The sequence below is a fragment of the Martes martes genome (genome assembly GCF_963455335.1).
Source record: "Martes martes genome assembly, chromosome: 5".
In the NCBI taxonomy this organism is placed as follows: domain Eukaryota; kingdom Metazoa; phylum Chordata; class Mammalia; order Carnivora; family Mustelidae; genus Martes; species Martes martes.
In genome coordinates this window covers 139041840-139068438 of record NC_137892.1, presented here as the reverse complement: position 1 = coordinate 139068438, position 26599 = coordinate 139041840, and the positions used below count along the sequence as shown (strand labels likewise).

The following is a 26599-nucleotide window of genomic DNA, read 5'->3' as shown; positions in this document are numbered from 1 at the left end:
AGAACTCCCTGTGTTGAAAGCCCATTTACGAACCTCTTTGGACTCTCCAGATTAAAAGCCCAAGATCTATTGAAAAGACTTAGAAAACCTTATCAAATGTATGCTGTTTAATAGCCGGGTCTTAAGCATGAGCAGTACAATTACTAGGGGTCTGTTTTCTGTCACGTGTCACCATCCCCATATCTGATAACCTGTCCTACATGAGTGAAAAGAATTATACCCTCAGTTGGAAAACTAGTCACTGCCGACCCACTGACATACCACTGACCAGTTTCCGGAACTGTTTCTACTGGATGCAGCAGAATGGCGCTCAGAAGTCCCGCGGGGATGGGTAGTCTGACTGTTTCACAGAGATCTGATGAATTCTAAGGATGGGTCTAGAGTTTCTCACCCCAAGGAAACCTGTTTCTTGGTCTAGGGTTGGGCCTCCACTGTCTTCTGCTTTCCTGTGGCAATAGTTTCTTTCCTGGCTGTTGTAGTGGGGAATAAAGACGTCCCGGGGCCCTGCCTAACAATTCTCCTAAGCTCCCGGGATAAATCTGGGGTCTGTCTGGTGGAGGAAATCTTCCCAGCGTGCTCTGTTCTGCTCATCTTGGCCTCCCAGCTTGATGGGGCTGCCTCCAAGAAACCCGAGGGAGACAGGGCCATGTTTCCTAGTTGGGAAGCTGACCCTCAGCTGGAAGCCTGCTCTTCAGAGAAAATTCTTCCTCGGGAGGCAGCAGACGCTGGAAGGAGGTCCTGCCATTGTTAGCCATGCACAGGGAGCTCCTTCAGTCACTGTCCACCGGAGGTGATATCCTCAGTCTCTTCAGTCAGAAATTGGGCCCAAAGGGATACGTACCTGCCTATAACTGGGCAAGTGATGCAGTGATGCAATTAAACCAGTCTGTTCAGTTGAATTGAGCACCTTCTGTGCTCTGCGCTGTGCTCCTAGGTTGCCCGCTTCTGGGGTCCAGGCTGTTCTTACTCATTGTCCCATTTCCTGTGCACAGTCCCTGTTGATGGAAACAGTGTTGGAAGATCCGTAGGTGAATGGTGATAATCTGCCGTCCTGGAGCTTGCAGTCTGAACCAGGCTAATACAGTCGCATTGCACTATAGTAGAAGGCAGAGTGTTAGTGATGGGGCAACTCATTTTATAGCTGGACTGAGACCTAGGGAAGAGAAATGACCCCTTAGAAAGTTACACAGTAAGAGGCAGAGCCAGATAAATCTTCATTCTGGCTGCTTATGGCACAGAGCATCTAAATGTCCTTTTCTATCTTTCTCTGATGTAGACCGTGACCTTGGGAGTCCTCTATGTAGCTAATTCTGGTTTCCTGGTTGATCTCTGTGAAGAAAACTGGTATAGATTTGGATAAGCTGGGTTGGAGACCAGTGGGGAATCCCAGATCCGGCAGATGGCATTAAGCAGGGATATGAAGGTCAGAAGGGACCAGAACCCAGTCCCTTAGCATACTGCTGAGCGAGAATCCCATGAATTTGTCAGGCTTTGTCAGTGAGTTAGTGTCTGTGCTGAGTCTCTTAATAGGACAAGACTGCTCATGTAATTAGACCATCTCCTTCTATGAAAGTTGACACGTTGGTGATGGATCGTTTTTCAAAAATGAAAGAGCACTAACTGGCCATGAAAGATCATGACCGTAGGCATTTCACACCTTGGAGTGGTCTCTTCCCAGCCACCCACAGGATACGGGAACTCGTGAGGCAAAGGCTCATGGACAGTGGAGTGCCTCCCCCCCCCTCCCCGCCCCCAGCAAAAAGGCAGCCAAAATTAAAAAACAGGCCAGGGCCCTGAGGTCCTGCATAAGCCACCTTGGGTGGTGGCGAGTAGCTCACCGTTCTCTCCAGTCGAATTTCCTTTCAGGCCCGCCCAGTCCACATTCATCATGGGAGCAAGTTCCTTCCAGTGCTCTCAGAACCTTCTTGGATCTTTGTTTTTGTAGACTTAGATGTGGGGCAGGGCAAGGAGCTATTCTCTCTCCCCTGATTAAAAAAAGTTTCACATTTCTTTCCTAGGAGCTTTTTTTAAATTGGAAAAACTATTTAAAATATAGGCAGAGAAACTATAACCAATCTCCATATACCATTTGGGATTTCCTAGGACATCTTTTAAAGGAAAAACTCATTTCTGCTGCTAACATCCTAGAGACATCCATTCAGCAATCTTGACCACATCCTCCCTAATTAGATTCTTTCTGTGCTGTGCTACTTTACACCATGTTTGGTGTGCCGTTTGTTTACTTTTTCTATCCCTTTCCTCCAGAGCCTCCCGGAAGCCAGAAAGAGAGATCTCCTCAAAATGACTCCTATCCCCGCCTGTCTCCCGGCCCATCTGTTGACGGCTGTGTTACTGTTTGTGTCTTGTTTGGCGACAAGCTTGCTTTCTTCCTCTTCTTTAAACAACCCCTGATTATTTTAAGTGCATACCCCTTGGAACAAAGTGCGTTTGATTCCCATTACATGGCAAGTGGGTGTTTATAACCAAGGTGGCAGAGGGAGACAGAGCGGATTGCTCAGCCTATCCTGGCGATATCAGCATCAGGCTGGGGCGGCAGCCTGCTGCTGGCCCCGGCTGCTCCTGGCTTTGTCTTTCAGAAGAAATAGCACCTGTACTCCCTGCCTCCTTCCTGGCTGGCGGGCTGATGGGTGGTAGGATTCTGCTTTTATTATGATATTGGTGCTTTTAATTTTGAAGAATTGCCATATTTCATTTCTGTGTAGCTTGGCAAGAGCTGTTATACAGGATATTAGAATAATTTCTTAAGGAGCAGAAATGACCTAATCCTAGGGAAGCATCTAAGTATCTAGAAGTTCTGCTTTTCCAGATTGTTGCCAAAACAGGGAAACCTCCACCCAAAGCTGTAGCTGACCAGCTCAGCTGAGTATAAAAATAGCCATTTTGCTGGTCTGTAATCATTTTTACATGTTGTCTGTTACTGACTTGGTGTCTTTAGGAAAGCTGTGTGGAAAAGGACTTTTTTGACTGGTGAGTTCCTTAAGTGTACTTGTCAGGCGTAGGCTCTGCAAATGAAAAGGACAAAGGAATAAAAATGCTACCCTCCCCTGGAATGAGGCAGGGATGTGTGTGTGAGGGCCAACAGCCAGAAGAATGCCTTTTTCAAGGCAATCCATTCAGACTTCTTAGAAGGAGCTTTGCGAGTGCCAGCAGCAGATCGGAGAACTAACTGTTCCATCTTTAAAGGCAACTAAATTTTTAAGTAGTAAAAAGGTTGTCTCTTGGCTCAACTTTTTTTTTTTTTTTTAATTGTTATTTTTACTAGTGTTGCATTTAATAGGCAGCCCAGTGTCTTGGGCTCAGAAGTGGAGTTTTGGGCTCAGAAGCGGAGTTGAAATCCAGCCTCCCTTTATAAATTGTGCCGTTTTAGACAAATAAACTTTCTGGGCTGCAGTTTCCTAATCTGGAAACCGGCAATAATGACAATAGCATCTAATTCTGAAGGGGTAGAAGCAATAAATGAGAAAAGACTCATTCATAATGAAATAGCAAAAAAAAAAAAAAAATTTGCGAAGTGAAAAAATTTTGCAAAGTCATCATTTAAGTAAAAGAGAGTTCCTTTGGCTATTACTCTGCCTCCTAGTGTTAGCATGTTCCTTATCTGCCTGCCTTTAAAGAAGTGCTGAGAGACTAACCAGTAGGATTATAAGGGCCCTGGTAACCCACAGCAGTGAGGAGGGGTTGCCCTGTCACAAAGACACACCTGCCTGGCATCTTCTGTTTCATTTACAAAGTGTCCCTGTATCCTAACCCCTTCATCTAGCCCTTCTATTATTACATCACCAGGTAATGTGGACAAGATGAAGGTATTTTTCCTTTTGTAGTGACCGGTCTTATTCCCAATTGCATTCACAATTTCCTCCATCTCGGGGCGCCTGGGCGGCTCAGTTGGTTAAGCAAATGCCTTTGACTCAGGTCATGATCCCCCAGGGTCTTGGGATTGAACCCCATGTCAGTCTCCCTGCTCTGCAGGGGGTCTGCTTCTCCCTCTCCATCTGTTGCTCCCACTGCTTGTGCTCTCTTTCTGTCTGTCTGTCAAATAAAATCTTCAAAAACAACAACAAAAAAACCCCCCAAGTTCCTCAGTCTCTCCAGACAACTTGTCTGGTGTCTGTCCTAATCCAGGCACAGAGCAGTAAAGCTGTGGTTCCAGAAAGAAATGATGAGCGAGTTAAATCCCCTGGGAAATGCTCTGCAAAAGTGTCCAGCTGTCGCTGGAGAAAAATCTAGACCTCTTTTCTGGACCATTGGAGCCGAGTACTCGTTGAGTTTGCCAGAAGTCCATCAGTCTCAAGTGACATGACACCGTTGGTTCACCCTTCCTTCTCCACGTGCCAGAATGAATCTTTTTAAGTCACAACTTGAGTATTTACTAGATATGAGTTGGAGATTTTATGAAATTATGTGCACGTCAAGCATGATGACATGGTAACATACATTTTCTGCTTCATTTCCCACCTGCCTTGTTCGTAGGACACCAAGGTGCTGTCTTAGTGCTAAGTGCTTGCTGTCATCACAGCCTTGGAAGGAAGACCTCAGTCCTCACGGCCTGATAGCAGTAGGAGCAGGCCACAGAGAAAAGCCACACAGGCCATCTTCAGCTTTCTCATGGCAAAAGAAACAAATGAAATGAAATGTAATGAAATACTTGATTTTACCCGGTGTATCCAGAACATTCTCAATATGTATTCGGTGTAAAACTTCTTAATGATAGAGTCGACATTCTCTTTTCAGAGTAAGTTTGGAAATCTGTTGTGTTTTCCACTTAGCAAGTACACCAGTTGGCACTAGGCTCATTTCAGGGGCTCAGTAGCCACATGGGTTGGATGGCACTTATCGAAACAATATGCCCTTTTGTGGTTCCTCTGACCCTAGCACCACCTGATCCCGGGGATGCCCTCAGGAAACACACTGAAGCTTCCTTGTGTCTTTACCCAGCTACCTAGGATTTTGTCCTTAGCTTCTAGCATTTCTTTAGAGAAACAGAATCGCTTTATCAAAAACCGATTACACGTGGACATTTGTGTTTTGGGTTGACAAATCTGTATCTCTCTGGTTTTGTGCAAGGGCATTGATCTGCATAGACCTTTCTTTCTTTTTTTTCCCCCTCTCTTGTAGGTGGGTTTGGGTATGAGCCACATTTCTCCATCCCCTATGTCCTTGGCTTGCAGTTGCTTTTCAGGGCCTATGAGCAAGTCAGACAGTCGAGGTTTCTTATTTTTCTCCTTACACTGCAAGTTCTTGCACAGCCATGACATTTTCCCTCTGTAAACCTTCCTAGCATCATGTACAAGGTATGTGGCTCTGTAGACGTGTGGGGCATGGGGGGACATGTTCAATCCTTGTTCCTTTTCACGGAAGCATTCCCATCTTCCATGTTAATGCTGTTTGTTTCTTATCCCTAAACACAGAAGGTGGTTGGAAATTGAAAGATAAAAGGTCCAGAGTATTGCATTCAGCCTTCACTAGGCAGGTGGTGCTAGCCAACCCCCCCCCCCACCCCCACCCAATCCCATATGGCACAGGCGTGGAGCAGGCCAGGGCTGCTGATGAAAAAAGATTGCAAGGGCTTTTCCATGTGCCCTCGCCGGGTGTCGAAGTGTGGCAGATCCAGGCCGGCACAGCCCCTGGGGGAGGGCGCCTCCATCCAGCCACTGTGTTTGGCTTTGCTCGCAGGTGTTGTGTTTAGACTACATTAGGGTGAGTGACAGCGTGTTTGCCTGCCAGATCTTCAGCATTCAAGGATTAACTGCCTGGGGGATTTACCAGGCAGTTATTTGGGCCTCGAGGCCTCCTGGTCCAGCTGAGCCCTAGCCCTGCACCCCTTACCCCAGGGCAGCTTCCCCATTGTCTGCTCCTCTCCCCTCGTTCCCCCTGTCCTGAAGGTTTTCTTACTCATCCTTAGCCTCAGCTCTGTGAGCAGCTTCCTTGTCTCCCTCCCCGGTCCACCCTCAGTTCTGTGGAGCCAGGTCCCCTGGGGAGCAGAGGGGGTAAGGTCCACCTCATCGGCAGCGTGGGGTCCCTCTTGGACCCAGCTGGTACAGTGGCTTTTTATGTCATGAGGTTTTTAAAATAGTTTTAATGCTGTGCATTTGCAGGTCAGGGTGATCCTTTCCCTTGTGGGCTGGTTCCTGTAGGAGGGTTAAAGGGCTGCATGCTCTCAGAATGGAAATAGCCCGGAAGACCCACACTGGGCCGGCTGCAGAGGTCTTCTGGGGGTGACTGCTACGGCAGAGGTGAAGAGTGGAGGGAGTGCATTGGGTAGGGGTGGGCGGGGGCCTGCTGCCTGAGGCAGAACGGAGCAGGGAGCAGCTGATGGCCAAATGAATGATAAAAATGCTCTTCTTTACCAAGGGGCTCGAGGGGGGACACGTGGTAGGTCATCTGTTGTGTTCAGCCCTTCTGTAGGTCCCTGAAGTGAATTTAGCTCCTGATCAGAAAGTTGCTGATCAGATAGAGGTACAGGTCACCAGAGGCTGTTGATGTTTGCCTGGGGCATCTGGGATGCCAGCCTGAGCAAGATCCAGGAGGTGAGAAGGATTTGTGTCTACCCTTAGATGGCAAGTGACGGACACCCAGCTTGGGCTAGAAGGGGAGTGTCTGGGCTCATGGGACCCCAGATCCTGTGCTTAAAGGGGGTGGCCGCTGCCAGACCTCAGGGATCCCTGGAATCAGGGAGCCTTCTTGGTTCTTTTTCTCCCTTCCCTTCCTCCTTCCTCGTCTTCCCTCTTCTTTCCCTCCCCTTTCCCCTTCATCTTCCCTCCTCCTGAAAATCCCGGGGCGGGTGTGGGGGGGGTCTCCCATTAGCCTTGCTGAAGACCTATTCCCATCGCTCGGGGGATAGCTATGGCCAGAATATAGCCTGGCCGGAGGGACGGTGTTTCTGCCGAAGTGGGGGGCGGTTCTCAGAAGAAGATTGGACGCTGAGGGTTGTAGGCCCACTGCAGTCCACGAGGTGACACCATTATGTCAAAGGGCATGAAGGGCCTGGCCTTCGAGCGAGCAGACACCCCCTCTCTGTTGGACGAGAGATGAGGAACATGCTTTTTGGTGCAAAAGGTGTTTTTTTTTTTTTTTTTTAACGAAAGCACAGGGACGGGACCTGTGGGCAGAAAGAGTTGCTGAAGCATGGAATTTTGAATGCATGATGTTGAAGCCGTGTGCAGACATGACAGTTGGGGCAGCAGAAGTAATTCTGTGCTCTCCATCTACCCTCTACTCCTGCTCCGAGGCCCGTAGAGTTCACAGAATCTATATTCTGAGAAGTATTTGAGGCCCTGGATATAATGGGTATAGAAATTCGGCTCGCTCCACAGAGCCATTGTGATCACTGTAATGACATTTTCAGCATTCCAGAATGTGGTGAGTCTGAGTCCTCCCCATTTCGAAACCGATGAAACAGGCGGTAAGTCAATGTTTGACAAGTAAGTCTTTCTAGAGTAAAAACACAAATTAAATAGAACCATGGATGGAAGCTACCCTCTCAATTCCTCTAAGGATTTTTCACTCTTTAAGTTTACAGATGGCCCTCCTTCTCGCTTTTTGTATTTGACATTTAAAAGACCGCATGAGTGTATTTCATAAAATTTACCAGTTTTAGTCCACAGTTTAATCATTTTTGGAATCGTATCGTTGTACAGTCATTACCACAATCCCGTTTGAAACCACTTCCCTCCCCCCAGTGAGATCCCTCATGCCCATCGGCAACCTCTGTTCCCATTTCCAGACGATCCCTAATCTACTTGGTCTCTGTAAAGTTGCCTTGTTTAGACCCTGTCCTACAAATGGAATCTTACAACATGTGACCTTTTATGTGTGACCTACCCTCAGCACAAGGGTTTTGAGTTTCATCCGTGTTGCAAGGCGTGCTGAAGTTTCATTCCTTTTTAGCACTGGCTGGCATTCCATCCTGTTGGAAGGCCACGTTTTATTTACCTAGCTCGTGGCTCTTTCAGTAGTTCCCACCCCTTCCCAAGCACGAATACCGCTGCTGTCACCATTGGTGTACAACTTTGTGCGGACATATGTTTTCATTTCTCTTGGCGAGATCAAGTAGGAGCAGAATTGCTGGGTTGGGTGATAACTTTATATTTAACTTCGTAAGAAACTGCCAGACTGCTTGCCACAGTGACTTTTGGCTTTCCACGTTTTCTATTTTTACCAGTACCGTTTGAGGGTTGGACCTGTATTTTTAAACTTGATCGTTCTTTTGGGTTTCCAGATGGGTGAAGCCCAAGGAATGGACTGGAAGGAAGAAGCTAAGGTGCGTAACATGCCTTACCGCTCGGGGTTGATGATTAGCTAAGTGCAGTGCAGCCTTTTCTCTGGAAAGATGAACACAGTCATATGTTTAGATGGTGCTGTTGACGTCAACACCAAAGATTTAGGAACGTGGAAAAGAAAGGGCATTTGAGAGATCTAAAAATAATCTCAACGTGAGAGATAATCCCATGGAGTCTTTTTGCCCTAGCATGATTTTTGTATTCCAGAAGTAGTTAGTGTTGATTCAGCCTGTGCTTTTTAAATTGGGTGGATTTAGGGCTTGACGTAACTTTGGGTCTTTTCCTTGGGTGGGCTTCCTGGAGCACGTGAGTAGCAGATTTGACCAACTGCACAGTCATGTTGCCAGAGTCCTGGCCGACTTTGCCTCGGTGCCACTGGCCTGACTCATTCACGTACCTAGATCGGTTCTGGTTGACAGCAGGTGTGATTTTTAAAGAAGAATGATGTATTTGTGTCTCTGGAGAAACGTCATCCTCCGGATATAGGCAAGTTGTGACTACATTGGGGGAGACTAACGCTCTCAAGAGAGTTTTACCACATGACTATTACGATACAGTATTCGAATGACATTTACAATTTTAAAAGAATGTGGTCATTCATTTTCTTGGGAAAAAGTGAGATATTAGTACATTTTAGAAAGGATTCACTGCCAAAATGAAACTATTGCTTATGTCTTTTTCCCCCTAAACTTTTCCCTTTCTTATCATCTGGGCACTCTTTAAACAAGCCTGCACCTTAGTTCATAAAAAAGATGACATCTATAAAAGCACCCGGCCCATATTTAACACCAGGTAGAATTTGCGTGTTTTACGCATTTCTTTATTTATTGGTAAGTATCTGGTTTGCTGAATAAATAAGCCTCCTAAGATGTAATCCTTTTTTTTTTTTTTAAGATTTTTATTTATTTATTTGACAGACAGAGATCACAAGTAGGCAGAGAAGCAGGCAGAAAGAGAGAGGAAGGGAAGCAGGTTCCCCACTGAGCAGAGAGCCCAACTCGGGGCTGGATCCCAGGACCCTGGGATCACGACCCAAGCCAAAGGCAGAGGCTTTAACCCACTGAGCTACCCAGGCACCCCATCCTAAGATGTAATCCTAAAGCAGCTTTCTTTAATATCCCACTCTAAATTTTATTCTTTAAAGGTAGTATGTCCCTTGCCTCTGGATGAAATCTAGGACTTCAATTTTAAAAAATTCTGCAATTTCAACTGCAAAGTACCCCCCCCCTTTTTTAAATTGAGGTATAATTGACTTACATAATATTGGTTTTGGGTTTGCGGTGTAATGATTCGGTATTTGTATGCATTGCAGAATGGTCCCCGCCATAAGAAGATCTCTCTCCTCACTTTCTCCTGGCATCTTGCTATCAGGCCTTGTGTAACTCCCAGAGTTAGGGTGCCAAACTGGGAGTGAGAGAGGTGGGCATGGTGGAGGGAGATCCTCCCCAATCTCCACACACTCTGACCCTTTCTGTTACCAGTTTTTGAGCGAAATCCTTTGAAAATCTGCATCTGGTCCCAGCCACTTACTTTGGAAGGAAATCTCTTCTGTATCTTCATGTTTCCAGTTTAGCGCTGAGTGTCCATTCCTTCATTGACCGTTGACTTGTTCAGCCGTCGTGAACTTGAGAGTTGACTGTGGAGAGTCTTGCCGAAGTTGGAGTTGAAGGGTTGCACGGATTTAGGATGGACTTTTTCCTTATTGAGCGGCTCTTTGAGTGGAAGTGGTAGAATCTCAGGCCAATTAACAGAACGGGGCAGGGAGGTGGTTGCGGGTGTGTTGGTTTGGGAGGATCCTTGGCCTGCCCCTTAGGCTCTCCTGTGAGGCTGATGAAATCTCTATCCTGAGAACTTGCCCCAGGAAGTTCCTTCTGATGGTCCTTGTTCTCAGTTGACTGTCACATTCCATTATTCAAAATGGGTGGTTCTCTGGGCTAAGCTCTGTGGTTGGGGGGCTGCTATGTGAGGAATGTAGCCCAGGAGAGGAGGGCAGGCAGGATGGTTTAAAAAGGGGCAGCCTAGTAAGACTTCATTGACCAAATGTTGTTTTTTCTATTCTTTTCTTTTCTGTTTTCAACTTAGTATCTTTCTGTGTAGTGGTGAAATCTAATCCTGTCGCCTTCACTCAGATCCCAGTGCCGCTAATCCAGTGCATCTGGGACCGAAGAGGGCTTTACTGAGGTCAAAGGAGTGAGGTCTAATGGCTATTCAGGTGCCTAACCCGTATCTTTGTTCTGTGCATTCATTCATGAATCATTTATTGATTATACGCTGACGGCCGGTGACAGAGTATAAGCAAAATGAAAATCCGACCCTAAAAATCCTTCATCCCAAAGTAAGTAAGCAGCCTGAGATGCACATTCTCAAATTTGTGGAAAGTGATAATGGGAGTCTTGAACCCCTCATTCACGTCCAAGTTGTAAAAGGGTCAGAGTGTGTGGAGATTGGGGGAAGATCTTTCTTTGGAAGGACCATACCATGATTCCCACTGCATCTACTCAACACCCCCCTCTCGCCCCCAGAGAAGCTTATAGGACTGCTTAAAGAGATTGGACCAGTGTCTGACCTTCACAAATCTGAGATGGACATGTCCTATCTTGTGGGAAAGCTTAGACAAGATGCCCTCTCCTCATCAGCGTGCCCAAACCCTGAGTTTCCTTTAAGGCCATGTTACGAAGACGTCTCTGATATTTTTCTAGCCCTTTAGGATTTCCACTCTTTGAATTCCTGCAGTATTTGACACCGAATTACGAGATGTCATACCCTTGGTGGGCTTTGAATCCTCCTCAGTGTCTGCTGAGCGTTCTCATAATCTAAAGGTGTGTTTAAAATTCTGTCTTACCGGGATAAGCGTGTATCTGCTGTGGAAGAAGTCAGGTGAGGGGGAGCAGTACTTACTGGCTTCTGGTTCCCATTTGATGTTCTTTATTCCGAAGCCGTGGATAGTCGTAGGCACAGGCAGAGACTTCATGCAGCTTCTGACCCTGGGAACCATTTGGCTGGCATGAGGTGCTGTGTGTGTTGTCAAGGTCAACTTATGGGGAAAGTTGACCGGGAGAGACCTTTTATAGAATGTGTTTGTTTTGCCAGACTGAGAGGATGGAGTGTTTATACAGCTTTGGTTGAAATTCCTTCTTTGTTGCAGAGAGATTATTGTCTGAGGAAACAAGCACTTGAGGGGGAAGAGGTAGGTGCCGGCCAGCCAAGAAGTATTTTAATTTTAGTTCCTTACATTTGTTCAAGGTTTTATTCAGTGCTTTGGAGGGTGAGTCTGAATTTTCTCAAAAAACCAAACCAAACCCTGAAGCCGATCTTGGAGGCGTAGCGTGGGTTAGTGTTGCCGTGTTGCTGTAGAAGCCTCTCCACATTCCGCGATGGAAGGAGTCCGCAGGCGGAGGACGTTGTTCTTTATTCTGCTCCTCTGGGTGCCCCAGTGATTCCCAGGGACTGACCATAAACCGCTGCCCTTGCGCCTGGTGTGTCCTTGTAATGTGAGAAAATGTACCCCTGCGTGCAGCTGCCATTTGCCTTTGTGCGTTAATAGTGCTCCCAGTGGCCACGGGGAGCCGGCTTGGTGCTCTCCTAGAGTTTCCAGTGTGGAGGGCTCCCGTCCCCCCGACCTCCGTCCCCGACTGCTGCACACCCCAGGAATGTGACAGATTCAAACACATCTGAGGCTTGACGATAATGATCTCTCCTACCTACTTGTACCACTTGTCTCTAGTGAAAGTGTCAGTTATAGGTCTACTATCCCTGGGTCTAGAACAGTGTCTCCCCATTCAAGTTGAACATCCAAGTCACCTGAGGAGATTTAAAAAAAAAAAAAAAAATGACAGATTTCCAAGCCCTACTTCTGATTATGGAATCAGAATACCCGGTCTTCCAAGAGGACTCTCCCGGGCTGACAGAATTGGCAGCGTGGCCTTAGGATAATCCGTGGGTCCTACGTGGAGGTGGGTGGGGGTGGGCGTAACTTGAAGATAGAGGAGCTTCTTTCTGACCACTTCATTTGGGTGGGTTATGGTAGGGAAATAGCTAAAAAAAGAAAACCTAGGAGCAACCACATTTTAGTGTTGAGGCCATTGCTTGCTAATCTTTGTTCCTTTGAAATTCTTTTTTAGTTTGGTTCAGAGATTTTTTTTTTTTTTAAGATTTTATTCATTTGGTCCAGAGATTTCTAACCTGGAATTTTCCTAAGTCTAAGGATGAGGGAAGGTAGTGGAGATCATATCTTTACGTGTGTGTGTGTGTGTGTGTGTGTACGAGAGAGAGAGAGAGAGAGAGAGAGAGAACACGCAAGAATGCTTTGTTGTGATACAACTCACGTTCTTTTCACTTAATCCACTGAGCGTACAGTTGAATAGTTTTGGTATGTTCCCAGGTTGTGAAGCCATCATGACAATAGATTCAGCATCTCCCCAAAGGAAACCCTGTATGTGTTATAAGTTATTTTTAACACTCAAAGAAGTCTAACCTTCATGATAAAGCTGTACAGGCTAATATCAAGGTTTTTTTATTCAGGCTAGAATTACAGCTGATAGAGGTAGCTCATGCTTAGCTTTGATTGAGAGTTACATTATTTTTGAAGGGAAAATGGATTAATAAACCTCATTTGTTGGGTGTTGCCTTTCAGATGAGAGGGCAACAAGGTTGTGCGTCTCTGCACTGTTCCATCCTCACTGGTTGACTTGATGTCACATGATGACTGGTGACCAGCAATGGAAGCCATGTTTCCAGGACTTACTAGTTTTTTTGTTTTTTTTCTTTTTAAAGATTTTATTTATTTATTTATTTTAGAGAGAGAGCATGTGAGCAGGGGAAGGGGCAGAGGGGGAGAATCTTCAAGCAGACTCCCTCCTGAGCATGAGCACCCCCCACCCTGCCATGTCACCACAATCTCATGACCCTGAGATCATGAGCTGACCTGAAATCGATAGTCGGATGCTTAACTGAGCTACCCAGGTGGCCCCAGTGATTTCTTCTGGATTCAGCAGGCAAATATTAGTAAATTAATATTTCTGCGCAGTGGGTAGATGTGCTTTATTCTTGGAAAGAGTCCTTACAACTTTTCCCATATATGTGTGAGCCTTTGCCCTCATTTTGTACTATCCTGGTTAGGCTGGTGCACAGCTAATTCACCTTCACTGCAGTTCTTTGGAACTGAGTTGTCTTGACCAAGTGACTTGTCCAAGGACTGCTACCAGTGTAGCCGAGATGTACTGATGTCACTTGTTGTCTAGACAAGCTGTCGCCTAATCTGGGCTTTGGAGGTTTGGATTTGGGAATTGGGGCTGTGAGATTTCAGCAGACCCAGGGAAGTTCAGTCCCTGATTTGCCCGTGGGTCTTCTTGGGGAAGAGAAGATGCCGGGGCACGCAGAACCCAGCATCGTGTCAGGGACAGCTTGCCTCCCATGCCTCATGACTTCCAGGTTCTAGATCCTTCCATGAATAGCAGGAAAACAGTGACCTTTTACTAACTTTAATTACCCCCTGGCTACAGTTCTTGTTTCTAAAAATTACTATTCTGTAGGTTTCTAGAACCTCTTTACCCTTGACCTCTACCTCTTTCATCTGGGAGTTGTACCCATGGACCACCCAGCTATCACACACCCAGACCCATGACTTCTTGAACACCTGCATTTCATAGCTAATATCTGCTCCTAGGAATTTTGGGAATTAAGTGCTTTATTTACCCAGTCTTCTTCAAATAGGAGTTTGCATGTTCTCACTGCCATAATTATTTAAAAAAAAAAAAAAAAGACAAAACAAGCACATAGGAAAAAGCACAACACCCACAAAAACCCCCATGACCTCAGGTAAACATCTTACCCACCATTGCCTAAGACACTGTGTCCTACAACTGAAGGAATGCTTTGGGTGGTTCTCCCTTGGTGGGCTACACAGTTTGTGGACTTTGAAAGCCTTGGCTTCTCTTTTCTCCCTTTCCTGTTACATGGATTGGGCTCCTTGGTTATTGACCCTTCACCCAAAGGTGGAAGGAGTTGAACTCAAAGGCTGATTGCTGTTTTCGTGGAGAACCATGAGCCCGTGGCGGTCTGTGAGTGTCTGATAACCATGATTTCTGCTTGGATTCATCAAAAGATGGTTTGCTTTGACATGGAGAAGGTCCGTTGTATAATCCAGCACTCTGACAGTTGGGTTCCCTGCCTCGTCTGCCTCACTTCGAGATTCTCAGACCTCACTGCGCAAAAGATACAACCGGGGAGATGCCTGGGCCCCGCTCCCTGAGGTTGTTTCCACAGGATGTGGACTAGGATTTTGCATTTAGGAAATTGTCCCCGGGTCCTTCTGATTCAGATTCATACCTACCAGCCAATGGTGAGAAGCTGGCCGGGAGCTTGCGCTCCGCTGTTCAGGTAACAGCCCAGCCTGTGGTTAAATGCTGGGCAATTAACAAGGTCTAATTACAGCATGTGTGGTTTCCAAGGTAACACAGGCACGCCTGCCCAGGCTGGGAAGATCGAAAAGGACCCCAGTGAGACTGCAGTGGGGTGTGGCCTCCAGATTAATGTGCAAGTGCTTTATGATTGCCTGGGTTTTTGCCTCATCCGTCCCAAGCTCTGTTTAATGACAGCGGCAAAAATGAAAGTAAACAATGTTAGAACAGAAGCCAGAAAATCGCTGGACGACTTCTGGAGGCTGTGATGAGGACCCGAGGAGGGATGAGTATAGCCATTCAGTTACTTGTATTTTTTTTACCCCTTTATCAGTTTAGTCCAGAATAAGATGGTGGAGGAACAGGAGATGACCTTGAAAGCCTTTTGAAAACGAAAGGCCAGCTATGGTTAAACATTGGAGTGCTATTCCTTAGTGCTCTAATGGCTCGTACTGTTCAAGTTCATCTGTTCTCACTTTGTCAGGTGAGGCTTGACGTGACGTTTGTTGAGTGCTTCCTGTGTGCTGGGAACTTGCACCTAGACTTTCTTGCCCTTTTGACCTAAATGCACAGGTTCCATGCTCTGTAATTTTCCAGTTTTTGAGGGTGGAAAAGATAGTCTATACCATATTTTAGCACAGGATTCTGCATTTGGTTTTAGTTTTGAACCTGTAGGGCAATGGGAAAGGCAGCTCACTGAGCTCAGGTTTCCTAATGTCTCTGAGGTTCCATCACCACCTCGGGACTTAGCTTGGATCAACCTTCTTAACTTCCGAAGGGTGACAACCCCTTGCAGAATCCCGTGAAAACTGGGAACTATCTTCCCTGGGGGAAAAAAGTATGTTTGTTTGTTTTTTTTTTAATTACATTCACTTTCCAGGAGACCTCAGACCTCCTCAGGGAGGTGATTTCCTAGGGGTTTGCCAGCTCCAACTGGGAATCCTTGGGTCCTTCGAGACCTTGGGGGTGGGGGATGGGAGCCTTTTTCATTGTTTAGAGTGGCTTCCTGCAGAATGAGGTATTTGAAGAGGGAGGTTTTGTTGTTCCTGGCATTTTTTACTAACTGCCCTGTGCCTGCATTTGGGAGGGGAAAAAAAAGAGAAGCCATGCTGAGAAAAATAAATAGGGAATGAATGGCATCTGGAATATGAACTGTTTTCCTTGTCACTCCTTACTATCGTGGCCCTTCAGAAGGAGGCAATGGGGTGATCATACCATGAACCCTTGCGGCATACAGCTCCTCTTGTACAGTGACAGGAAAACTCGTTCTACTTTTAACCTTGGGGAAGCTGACATTTAAGAAAGTTTTAGTGAACTTGAGAGTGTCAGAAGGTTCTAGGGACTACAGCGAGTGGAAATAACATGTTCTTTACCACTTCTTAGCTTCTGATTAAGAACATCTTCCTAACTCAACCCCAATGGCCGGCGGCCAAAAAGTTGTCATCTCATCAGGAGGGAATATCTGTGGGGTTTATTTGGAAACCTAAAGATTTAATTTTTTTCTTTTCTTTTTTTTTTTTTTTCCCATTCTCTGCTTAGGTGTTGAAAAATCTCTAGAGCTTGGGAAAGCTGACTGGACTAAACATGAAGAGCTTGAAAGCCAAGTTCAGGAAGAGCGACGTAAGTAGGCAGTGACTCACCGTCTGTCCGCTCCACGCTCCCTCTCCTGGGGCAGGCGGCACAGCTCTCCACTCCCACCGTGATAAGGCCCTGGGTTAATCAACTACAGGAACCAGAAGCACGCAGGGCCTCAGCTCTGGGTGGCTTTTGTGAATGGCGTGCTCTGCGGTCCGTGCTGTTTGTGTCAATAGCTTTTGAAAATGACTTCTTCAGTCCTGCGGTCTATGCCTTGTAGAGAAAGAAACAGTCCATTCTTACATCTTAAAGAAAAGAATTGGTAAAAACCTTGGCATTTCTAAAGTCCCCCAAATCTGATTCAGAATGTCCATTTTGGAGGAAGAAGGTCTGGTGAGAGTAAAGAATTACGTGTTAGCTTGGTTCATCTTTGGCTTTAAGAAGGTTTTTCTTTTTGTTTTTGTTTTTTCAAACTCTCTGTTAAGGCTTTTGTGGTAAAACAACAGTATCTCTTGCTGCCTGCACCTCGACTCCCCTTGAATTCCTGGGGTTCTTACTCATTTGTTATCCATCGTACAAGATTTTGGGTTGGAGGAATCAGTTCCGATGTCGGGTTATGAAACAAAGTCTCCCAGAGGAGAAACTGGAGAAAAATAGCATAGCATTCTTATACACATGGTATCTTAACGCAAGGTCACCTCCAAAACCCTGCTGGAACTCCAGATGCTTTGGGCAGAATTGTTGAACGGGAGATATTCATGGCAGGACACCAGATGGAAGCTCAGATATGTCAACCCTCATCCGGGGCTTGTTTGGCTCTCCTTTAAGATGAAGTAACCAGAGGTGAACCGGGATTTTATCGTTTTGCCATGAATTCTAGGACAGGTTGACACACCCCCCGTTTTGTTTTTGTTTTTGTTTTTTTAATTTTTTTTAAAAGATTTTATTTATTTACTTGACAGACAGAGATCACAAGTAGAAGAGAGTCAGGCAGAGAGAGAGAGGAGGAAGCAGGCTCCCCGCTGAGCAGAGAACCCAATGCGGGGCTCAATCCCAGGACCCCAGGATCATGACCTGCACCAAAGGCAGAGGCTTTAACCCACTGAGCCACCCAGGTGCCCCGACACACCCCTGTTTTTAAAATAAACGGAGGCTGCACCTTTGATGGCTAACAGGCCATAGGCGCACAGCTCCTTTTGGCTGAAGCTTATCTTTTGTGCTGATGGGGCCCAGACTAGTTGAGATGCCTGTGGGATGGTTGAAAATTTTTCTCTCGCTTAGAGGTTAGAGCTAGAAAGGGATTTTAGGAAAAAATTGGGTTTTTTACCTTTGCATTCTTGAGGTAAGTTAAGTGGAACTCAGAAAATGTGAAGTGACTGGGCCAGAGGCCTCCAGTTTGCCCCTGGTCCCTGAGAGCCATGGTCATCTGACTTCCTTAGCCTCTTGCCCCTGCTGCCCCCCTGAGAAACCCCTTCAGCCTCCCCATCTGCTGGCCCCATGATATGCAAGCCAGCAGAGCTCCTGTGGCTTTCAGTGAGGAGGGAAAAGTCAAGCAGCGGATATGGGTTTGTACGTCGTGTGACCAGGTTAACAAATGTCTTTTCCATCCTAAGGAAATTTGGGTAGCTTCCATTTATACAAGCTGAGATTATTTTAGCAAAATTTAATCAGTCTAGAGTTCCGGGATAGATGAACAGGGGCAGGGGGGAAATGACAGACGCATAAACTTTGGGTTTAAAAAATTAAAAACTGGTGGTAGGAGGGAGGGTGTTGCTGGAATCTAGGTTTTTAAATAAAAATGGAACTATTTCCGCGATTAAGAATCCGCAGTAATAACACTATTAAAAGCTGCTGGGATTTGGCAGCAAGAAGACTGTGCTTTTGGAATATGGTGCTAAGAGAAGAAATGTTCGAGGAGCAGCTTGGGCTCCTGGAGCAAAGGAGATTGTTATCATGAGGCCAGACGATATCACATGGCTTTTCATATTTGATCAAAATATCAAATTTGGGGTCTGTGTATCAGTTTGTTCATCAACCATGTGATAACTAACCATGAGGAAGGATTGACGTAGGTCAGGTACAATGCAAAGCTCATTGGGTGAAATTCATTGAACCTTACATGGTAGGTATTACCATTAGACTCATTTTACAGTTGGAGAAATGGAGACCTAGGAAGGTATGGTAACTTGTCTGGGTTCTCAGAGCTCTACTTTGTAGCATCCATTTTTCTGCCATGGCAGCCCCATTCCAGAGCACAGGTCTCCTAAAAGGAAATTTGGATGGAGAGTTGACTTTGGAAACCATTGACTCCAGGCAGGAGCTTGGAAGAGTGACTTTGGATCCAGTTTGGTGACCTTGGGCAAGTCTCTTACCTTCCTGACCCTCAGGTTCTTCACTTGAAGATGGGGAAAATCATGTGAACCTTACCAAGTTGTCACGAAGGTTGAACGTGCTGGTGTATGTAAAATACACAGCGTAGGGCCTGGCATTCAGGTGATGCTTGGTAAATGCTGATTCCTTTATCTTAATCTGAAACCCCTGATTAAAAAAATAGGGTTTGGAAAGTGTCTGTGGTCTGGAGGGCAGAATAATCTGGTAACGGTTGCTGCCTTCGGCGGGGGGGAGCTGGGGTGAGTGGAGCAGGTAGGCCTGCTTTTCAATGTGTGTCTCGTGGTTTGAATTTTTTGGCATATGTATGTGCACATACATGTCACTTATTATGCGGAAAACAAGTTTCAAATGATTTATATTTAGTTAAATGAGCCGAACTGGAATCTTCTTTACCGGAAGTGAGTGGTCTCTCTGAAATAACAATCCTAAACCACCAGCCATCAAATTTTCCTGCTTGTCTTTGTGTGAGGCTGAAGGGAGTAGAGGAAAGAAAGGGTTCTTTGTATTTCTGGGAGGTAGGAAAGAAGAGGGACAGCAGATCATGTTTGTGCTTTCATAAAGAGAAGGCAGGTGACCCAATGGTATGATCACATTTCAGCCAGCCTGTTCCTGGGAGGTCTGCAGCCGATCAGTTTGAGGCCATTGAGAGCAAGGAGTGGGAAGGGACAAGAGTGGCCCAAAGGAGGCCCTCCTGGATGGCCATAAGGTCACTGTGCTACTCCAGGACCATCATGCGTGTAGAGATTTAATCCAGGTGTCCTTCCCGGAACACTTTTGACTCAGCTGTCTACCAGGTCAAGAGCAGGTTTATGTGAGTATAACAGGGGGACGAGCCCAGTTCTCTGGGCTGTGGTTAGATACTGTGATTGTCCCGTTGCTCCCCATGCATACTTGGGAGCCTGCAGTAACCCACAGGAGTCAGAGAGAATTATGGAGTTTAGCGCTTGCCCTTCGGTGGGTGACGTCTTTCACTTGACATGTATAACTTTATTTTGGGCATCCTTAAACTTGGGTTAGATTCTAGAGAACATAGAGGAGAAATGTGAGGTGCGCATCTTGTCTTGAAAAAGCTCACAAACCAAGACAGGAGGAGAAAAAGTCCACGCAGGAAATAACCAAGGCGAAATACAAACCGGATATAATGCAGAGAGTAAAGGGGGCCTTCTGCAGTGATGATACAACCAGTTGTCAGATTGCAGGGTCTGGATGATTAATGCTATCCGTTTTCGGAGGGGTTGAGTCACTGGAAATGGAGAGATTGGGGAAGCTTTACAGAGGGTGAGATTTTTTCCCCCAGGCCTCCAGGATTTGGAACACTGGCTGGGAGTGCAGGGGGGAGGGGAGTGCTGGGGAAGGGAGTGCTGGGGGAGCCCGCCCCAGAGCACAGTGGGGAGGCTCCGTTTCAAAAACTTGCCCTTGACATGCAAAACAGTCATACTTAAAGAACCCAGGAGAGAACCCATGGCATGGCTGAGTCTTTTAATAAAAACATTATAAATTTTCACTCTCGTTTTAAAAATGGATATGCTTGACTTTTATGCTTATAAAATGAGCACAGAGTTTTAAATCCTCATTATTTATATCTTTTATGACTGGAGTTTGAAAGTGGCTTCTTTACCTCTTTAAATTTTTGCAGCCGCCAGTACTCGGTTCCACATGGAAAAATGAGCTGTCATCATGAGAAGTGAGGCCAAGAAGGTTGGGATTTCTCTTTGTTAATAAAATGCTCAGGCTTCTGGAATTTCTTTGTAAATGCCAATTTTTGGAGCCTTGAGTGAAATGGGTGGAGGCTGAGGGATGGGAAATGGGGTTGAAAGATCTTTGTAACAAATCTTGAGAAATGCCTCTCAAACATGATTGAGGCCTTCAAAGTTTACATTGTGGGCGTGTGTTTAATTTTATGAAAGATTTGTTCCTAATTATGGTTTTCATTGTAATAGGGAAGCAGCGGACATTCCATTAAAAAAAAAAAAGTCAAGGCAGCCAGTTCAAAATGGCTGGCTCCATGAGATATTAAAGGTAGCAGCTACTAACGATTGCAGCTTTCAGCCAAAGAAATGAACACAGCCCGTGAATCTTGAGGAACCAGACACATCCTGCTCAGACAGGAGTCTGAATTTGTTGCCCGTTGAGAGAACTGTTCTTATGAAGGTCAATAATCCACATCTCTGCCAAGGTGGTTTACTTTTTCTCCCCCCAAGGAGTTTTTGGTCATTTATAATAAGGTTTTACGGATGCCCGAGTCTCCCTTCCCACCATGCATGCACGCGCGTGTGCACACACACACACACACACACACACACACACAATGGCAATATTTAAAATCCAAGTCTCTGTTGACTGAAGAACCTTGGCCAAATCTTTTGTAAGGCTAAGCCTCTTTTTCAACAGACATAATGTCAAAATACACCAGAGATGACCTTTTTGGGTGGAGGTATGAGACTCTTGTAAACTTATGGAGAGAAATTTGATCAGGTTTGTGTCATGCTACATATTTTCCAGGTCTTGTGAGCCCTTCTGAATGGGGAATCTGCCTGCTGCCCCGTTTCACCTTGTATTAGTTTCCTAGGGTTGCTGTAAACACAGGCCCAGGGCCTCGAACAACTGAAATGTCTTGCCTCCCAGTTCTGGAGGCCGTAAGTCTGGGTTCAGGGTGTCAGCAGGGCTGGTTCCCGGGAGGGCTGTGAAGGCTAGTTTGTTCCAAACCTCTCCTGGCTTCTCGTGGTTTTCTGGCAATCACCCGCTCATGGACGCATCACCTGATCTCCACCTTCCTCTTCATATGGTGTTCTCCCTGGAGGCGCGTCTCTGTGTCCAGATTTCCCCTTGTTGTAGGGACACGATTCTGTGGGATTACGTAGGGCCCGCCCTACTTGACCTCAGTTTAACTTGACTCTCCACCTCTGTAAAGACCCCATCTCCAGATTGGGTCCAATTCTGAGGTGCCTCAGACTTCAACTGATCAGTTCTGATGGGGAGTTAGGGAAGGGGGGGCAGTGGAACACAATTCAACCCAAAGCATGCCTCCTTGCTTTTCCATTTAAGAGAAGATTCTCTGAAGCTTTGCTGCCCCCCCCCAACCTGGCATGCGTGCTTGTGACTTCAGTGTCATAGTTTCTTGCAGATTATGTTCAGTGTCTAAGAGAGGGAGGCCGGAGTGTCCCTTTTTTTTTTTTTAATCTGCCTAATGCATAATATGCATTGCAAGAGTAAACATATGGCTCGCTGACCAAGGACAACAGAAATGAGGAGGAGAGCTCTCCTTTATTGAACGCTTGCTACATGCCAGCCACTGTACCAAGCCCTTCACCTGCTCTTTATCATGTAATGCTTACCAGACTTTTCCCAGTAAAGACCATTGTTCTAATAACATTTTATAGAGGAAGAAATGAACGTCAAGGGAAGTTAAGTAGCTTCCCCAAAGTCACATATTTGATGAATGGCAGAGCGGTCTGAACTCTGGTTTTTCTGGCCGTCAGAGTTTGTGCTGTTGACCGCTACACACACTTGCTGACCCAGGGCATTCTCTTTCCCAAATTCCAAAGCCTGAAACTGCATGAGATGAATTCTGCTCTGTTGCCCTAAGCACGAAGACCCAGGCAATGACTTTGTATCCTGCGAACGCTATCTGTAGTGGCAGAGCCCACCAGCGTTCGTGGCATTCCGGGGGCAGAGGAGGATCTGGGAAAATCTTGAGTTGGTTGTTTCCTGGGAGGCAAATACATCGCAGCCTTAACTTTTAAAGCAAGAGAGAACAGATGCTACTTCTCCTCTTCTATTGGAGCTGGTAAACATGTCCATATCACAAAACCAAACCAAACATGTGTAAATAGAGCTTCCTTGCTGGCTACCTGGTCACAGCTTCATTCTAGCTCCCCCAGACTGTAAGTCCAGGAAATCTTGGTTAAACCTGATCCGTTCCAGATGCAGCTGGAGACGATTGTGAAACTCCAAACCTGGCCCCCAAACTTGGGGAAATCTGAGAGTCTACATAAGCAATGAATCATGTAGGTTTTTACTTCTTATCGCTGTATTCAGAATTAATTACCTAATCATTTGGAACTCTTGCTGACCTCGATGTTGTTTGTGCGACAAATTCTTGTATGTAACTTTTCCTTGGGAGTGAAATAAGAGTTGCTTCTGGATTCTTCCTGTGGTGCTTTTCCATTGAGTTTCCACCCAGAAATCTTTGCTGCATAGAGGTGATTATTTTCATTTATATGGCAGTCTGTGTCTGCATTAGCGAAAGGCCCAACATAGTCTATAAGATGAGGCGACTAGCCTTGACTTCCCTTTGCTTGAGTCCCTGCCTCCTTTTAAACAAGGAAAGTCCTCATGTTGTGATCAACTTGATGGCCCAGTTCTTAGGGTGGTTTTTATTGCATTAATGAAAAACATTTTAACTTTTTGGGCAGTACTGTCTGAAAGGATTTGATTTTGATTCTCTTGGGAAGCCAAATGATCTGATGGTCTCCACCTCCTGCTTTCCCCCCTGGGCTGTCCTGTAGGCTGGGGAATGAAGAGATTTATAACGTGGGACTAGAACAAGAGACACTCTGAGGAACCCCATGTTCTCCTTGGATGGGTTTATTCTGAGATGTCTTTCCCAATGCTGACAAGGTTGCTATGGCAACTTTTCAGACTGGGGCTACTTTTTTTGGTGGGCTTTTCATAGGAGTCAGTGTGAATTCACGGAGCTGTCCATTCTTGGAAGGGTTGTTTCATAACTGAAAAGCTCCAGGGTCCTTCTGTGAGGTCCAGGGGACATTTATTATTGATACGGGATAAGCTGTTAGAACACAGTGTCCTGAAATCCACTGAGACAGAAGTAGTTTTCCTAAAGTTTCAAGGACTCCAGGTCCAGCAGGATAGTGGTGCCTCATAGATTCATCCAGGGACCCAGAACTTATGATGTCCTTTTGCCGCCCTGCAGAGCTACACCGTACATCGCAGTAGCCAGTTGCCACATGTGGCTTGTGACCATTCGAGATGTGGCTAGTCCAATTGGAGATATGCTGTAATTGTAAAATACACACCAGACTTCAGAGGCTTAGCACCAGAAAAAGCACGTAAAATAGCTCGATTTTTCTTCGTTCTACAACTGAAGTGTTCATATTCTGGACATATTAGATTAAGTAAATATATTAAGATTCATTTTACTTGTTCCTTTTTATTTTTGTATTTTTAATTTTTTAAAGATTTTATCTATTTGACCGAGATCACAAGTAGGCAGAGAGGCAGGCAGAGAGAGGGGGAGGAAGCAGGCTCCCCGCTGAGCAGAGAGCCCAACAAGGGGCTCGGGGCTCGATCCCAGGACCCTGAGACCATGACCTGAGCCGAAGGCAGAGACTTAACCCTTTGAGCCACCCGGGCAGCCCCTTTTTATTTTTTAAATAAGGCTCCCAGAAGCTTGAAAATCTTGCATTATAATGCTTCTGGGCAGCACTGGTCTAGGGTGTGCTGTTTGTGTTGCATATTTCTCTGGCTCCTTCAGACTTGGGTAGAGTGAGAAGGGAGCTCAGGCATTTTCTTTTTTAAGGGCTGTGACCCTGAAGGTTCGCACATCCTTGCCCTCACATGGAAGCAACTGGAACTTAGTCACATGCCCTTGTCTAGCTGCAAGGGAGGCAGGGAGCCTCTCCTCCAGCTGGCAGCCACAAAACCGGCTAAGTCCAGAGAGGCAGGTGGAACGGACACTGGGGAAGATGAACTCTGGGCTGTGGTTGAGTTGCCTGCCTCCCTCCTGCCTTGTCCCGAAAAGATATATCGACGTCCTACCGTCCAGTGCCTCAGAATGTGACCTTTTTGGAAATAGGATCTCTACAGAAGTAATCAACTTATTATATAAATGGGGTCATTAGGGTAGGCTGTAATCCAGTATGACTGGCGTTCTTCTAAAAAGCAGAAATGTAGAGACAGACGTGTGAAGAGAGAAAACTGGGAAGGACGCCGGGAGAACACCGTGGGAATGTGAAGGCAGGGACGTGGGTGTTGCTGCTTAAAGCCGAGGACTGCCAAAGATTGTGGGAAAACCACCTGAAGCGCGGAGAGAGGCATGAACAGCCCTCGAAGGAACCAAGCCCGCGGACACCTTGATGTCTAGCCTCGGGAACGTAAGACGGTACGTTGCTCGTGTTCCAACCGTGCGGTTGGGGTACTCTTTTGAGGTAGCCCTAGAAAATGAGTCTACTTGGCCACAAGCGCTCTCCAGGGTGAACCTCGTGTGGGAGTTGGATGAGAAGGGTGTGCTGAATGTTCTTCGTTTTGGTTCTTTCTTACCGCAGAAGGGAATAGTGGTTGCTACTTGCCGATTCCCCATTGTCCTGTTGGTGCAAGACACTTGCAACGTGTGGTTTCAGGGAAATTAATGCCTTTTCCACGTTAGAAATGTAAACTGCCCTGAGTGCTACCAGCTGGTGACATTAGCTTATCCATCAGACTTTTTCTTTTGGGGGGGATCTTGTGTCAGGCGACCTGCCTTGATAAGCTCTGGGCGTAAGGGGAGCCTGATGTAGAATGCTATTTTTCGGCCAGCGTTTTGGGATTGCTTCCACAGATAGAACTGTCAAAACCTGATCCACACCTTCATAGGACAGTCTGGGAAGGCTCTCAGCCTACAATTAACCCATTACAAACTCGGTTTTAGGTTACCCTGAGCGCGTGCATTCAGTCGGCGTGCAGTTTATGAAACGGAAAGCTGAGGATTCTCGTCCTGATTGATTTCCTCTACCCGTCTGTGCCACTTGGAGTCTCAAACCGTGGGGCTTAGAATTCTGAGCAGAACTTCAGATTTGTCCCCAAAGAACTTAAAATAGTGGCATTTCTATATCCCAGGCATATCGCTTGCTTGATATAAGCTACGATCGTGTTTTTCTCTGCAGCTGCAGTCCCCTCTTGATTCCTGTCTGGTTTACTTTTTATTCTTTTCTACTGCTTTTGCTTGCAAAGCCCTATCTTTCTTTTCATGGGCTTGTCCTGTTCGATATTTGAACCCCAATTCAGGGCACTATATTTATCCCAGTTAAAATTTATTGTGTTTGGTTAAGTCTGTTGCTCTAAGTGTGTTTGCATCATTTGAAATTCTGATTCTTATAATCACACCACACTGAGTCCTCTACAGACTTGGTCGGCATGCCTCTTTAAGTCATTAAAATATTGAACAGCTCTGCCTTCAGAGATACAGATCTATACAGACGTAGAGTTATATATCCAAATAATGGTGATTAAGGTATTGTCCATTGTCCATTTGGAAGGATGTCAGTGTGTGTGTGTGTGTGTGTGTGTGTGTGTACATATACTTAGTGCTGTATATGTGATAACTCTTGACCTCCTTCCAAATGGACAATGCCTTAATCCATATTCTGTGGCTCTGGTTATAGCAGACCCATTGTACTATTTCTCAGTCCTGTCTTCTGTTGTGTCCCAGTTTTGTTTCTTATTGCCTGAGTGATCTTGGGCAAGTTATATCATCTCTCTGCTCTTTGGTTTTCTTATCTGTAAACCTGGGTGATGCCAGCCCTACCCTTAGCATCATCATGAGGATTAGGATAAAATCTGTTAAGTAGTACGTTCTCAATAAATGGTTGCTAATGTTACTAGTTACCTCAGAGTCTGGTAGCAGTGAGGTCTTCAGTGGTATGTGATGAATGGTCTCCAAAGTTAACTCTCCAAAGAACCCCGGGACTCATGTGCGTGAAACAGCTGTTTGAGGCTTGTGTCCTTCACAACATCAGGAGTGCAGGTGGTAAACACCATGGGAGTTTCACAGAGGAGGTGGATTTGGGGTTGGGCTTCTTGACTGCGTAGGTTAGGATTACCAGAGGAAACCAGTACTGCTGTGTGTGTTGGGGGGGGGGTGCTAACTTAAGAGGGAGATGAATGTGGGCAAAGGACAGGATATAAAGTCAGATGACAGGAGGGATGGACTGCACAGCA

At 46.0% G+C, this 26599-nt stretch overlaps 1 protein-coding gene across 3 annotated transcripts in view; it reads left to right on the top strand.

Moving 5' to 3' along the window:
• RAI14 (retinoic acid induced 14) overlaps positions 1-26599 on the top strand; it is a 138040-nt gene that overhangs the window by 6629 nt on the left and 104812 nt on the right. For 2 of the 3 annotated variants that reach the window (XM_080804102.1, XM_080804101.1), the window contains exons 1-2: positions 8238-8281; positions 16238-16318. In XM_080804102.1, coding sequence (XP_080660228.1) covers positions 16283-16318 — 36 coding nt within the window. In that variant the 5' untranslated portion in view covers positions 8238-8281; positions 16238-16282. Of the gene's footprint in view, positions 1-8237; positions 8282-16237; positions 16319-26599 lie in introns of those variants that run through there. The other variant, XM_080804098.1, reaches the window with a different exon arrangement.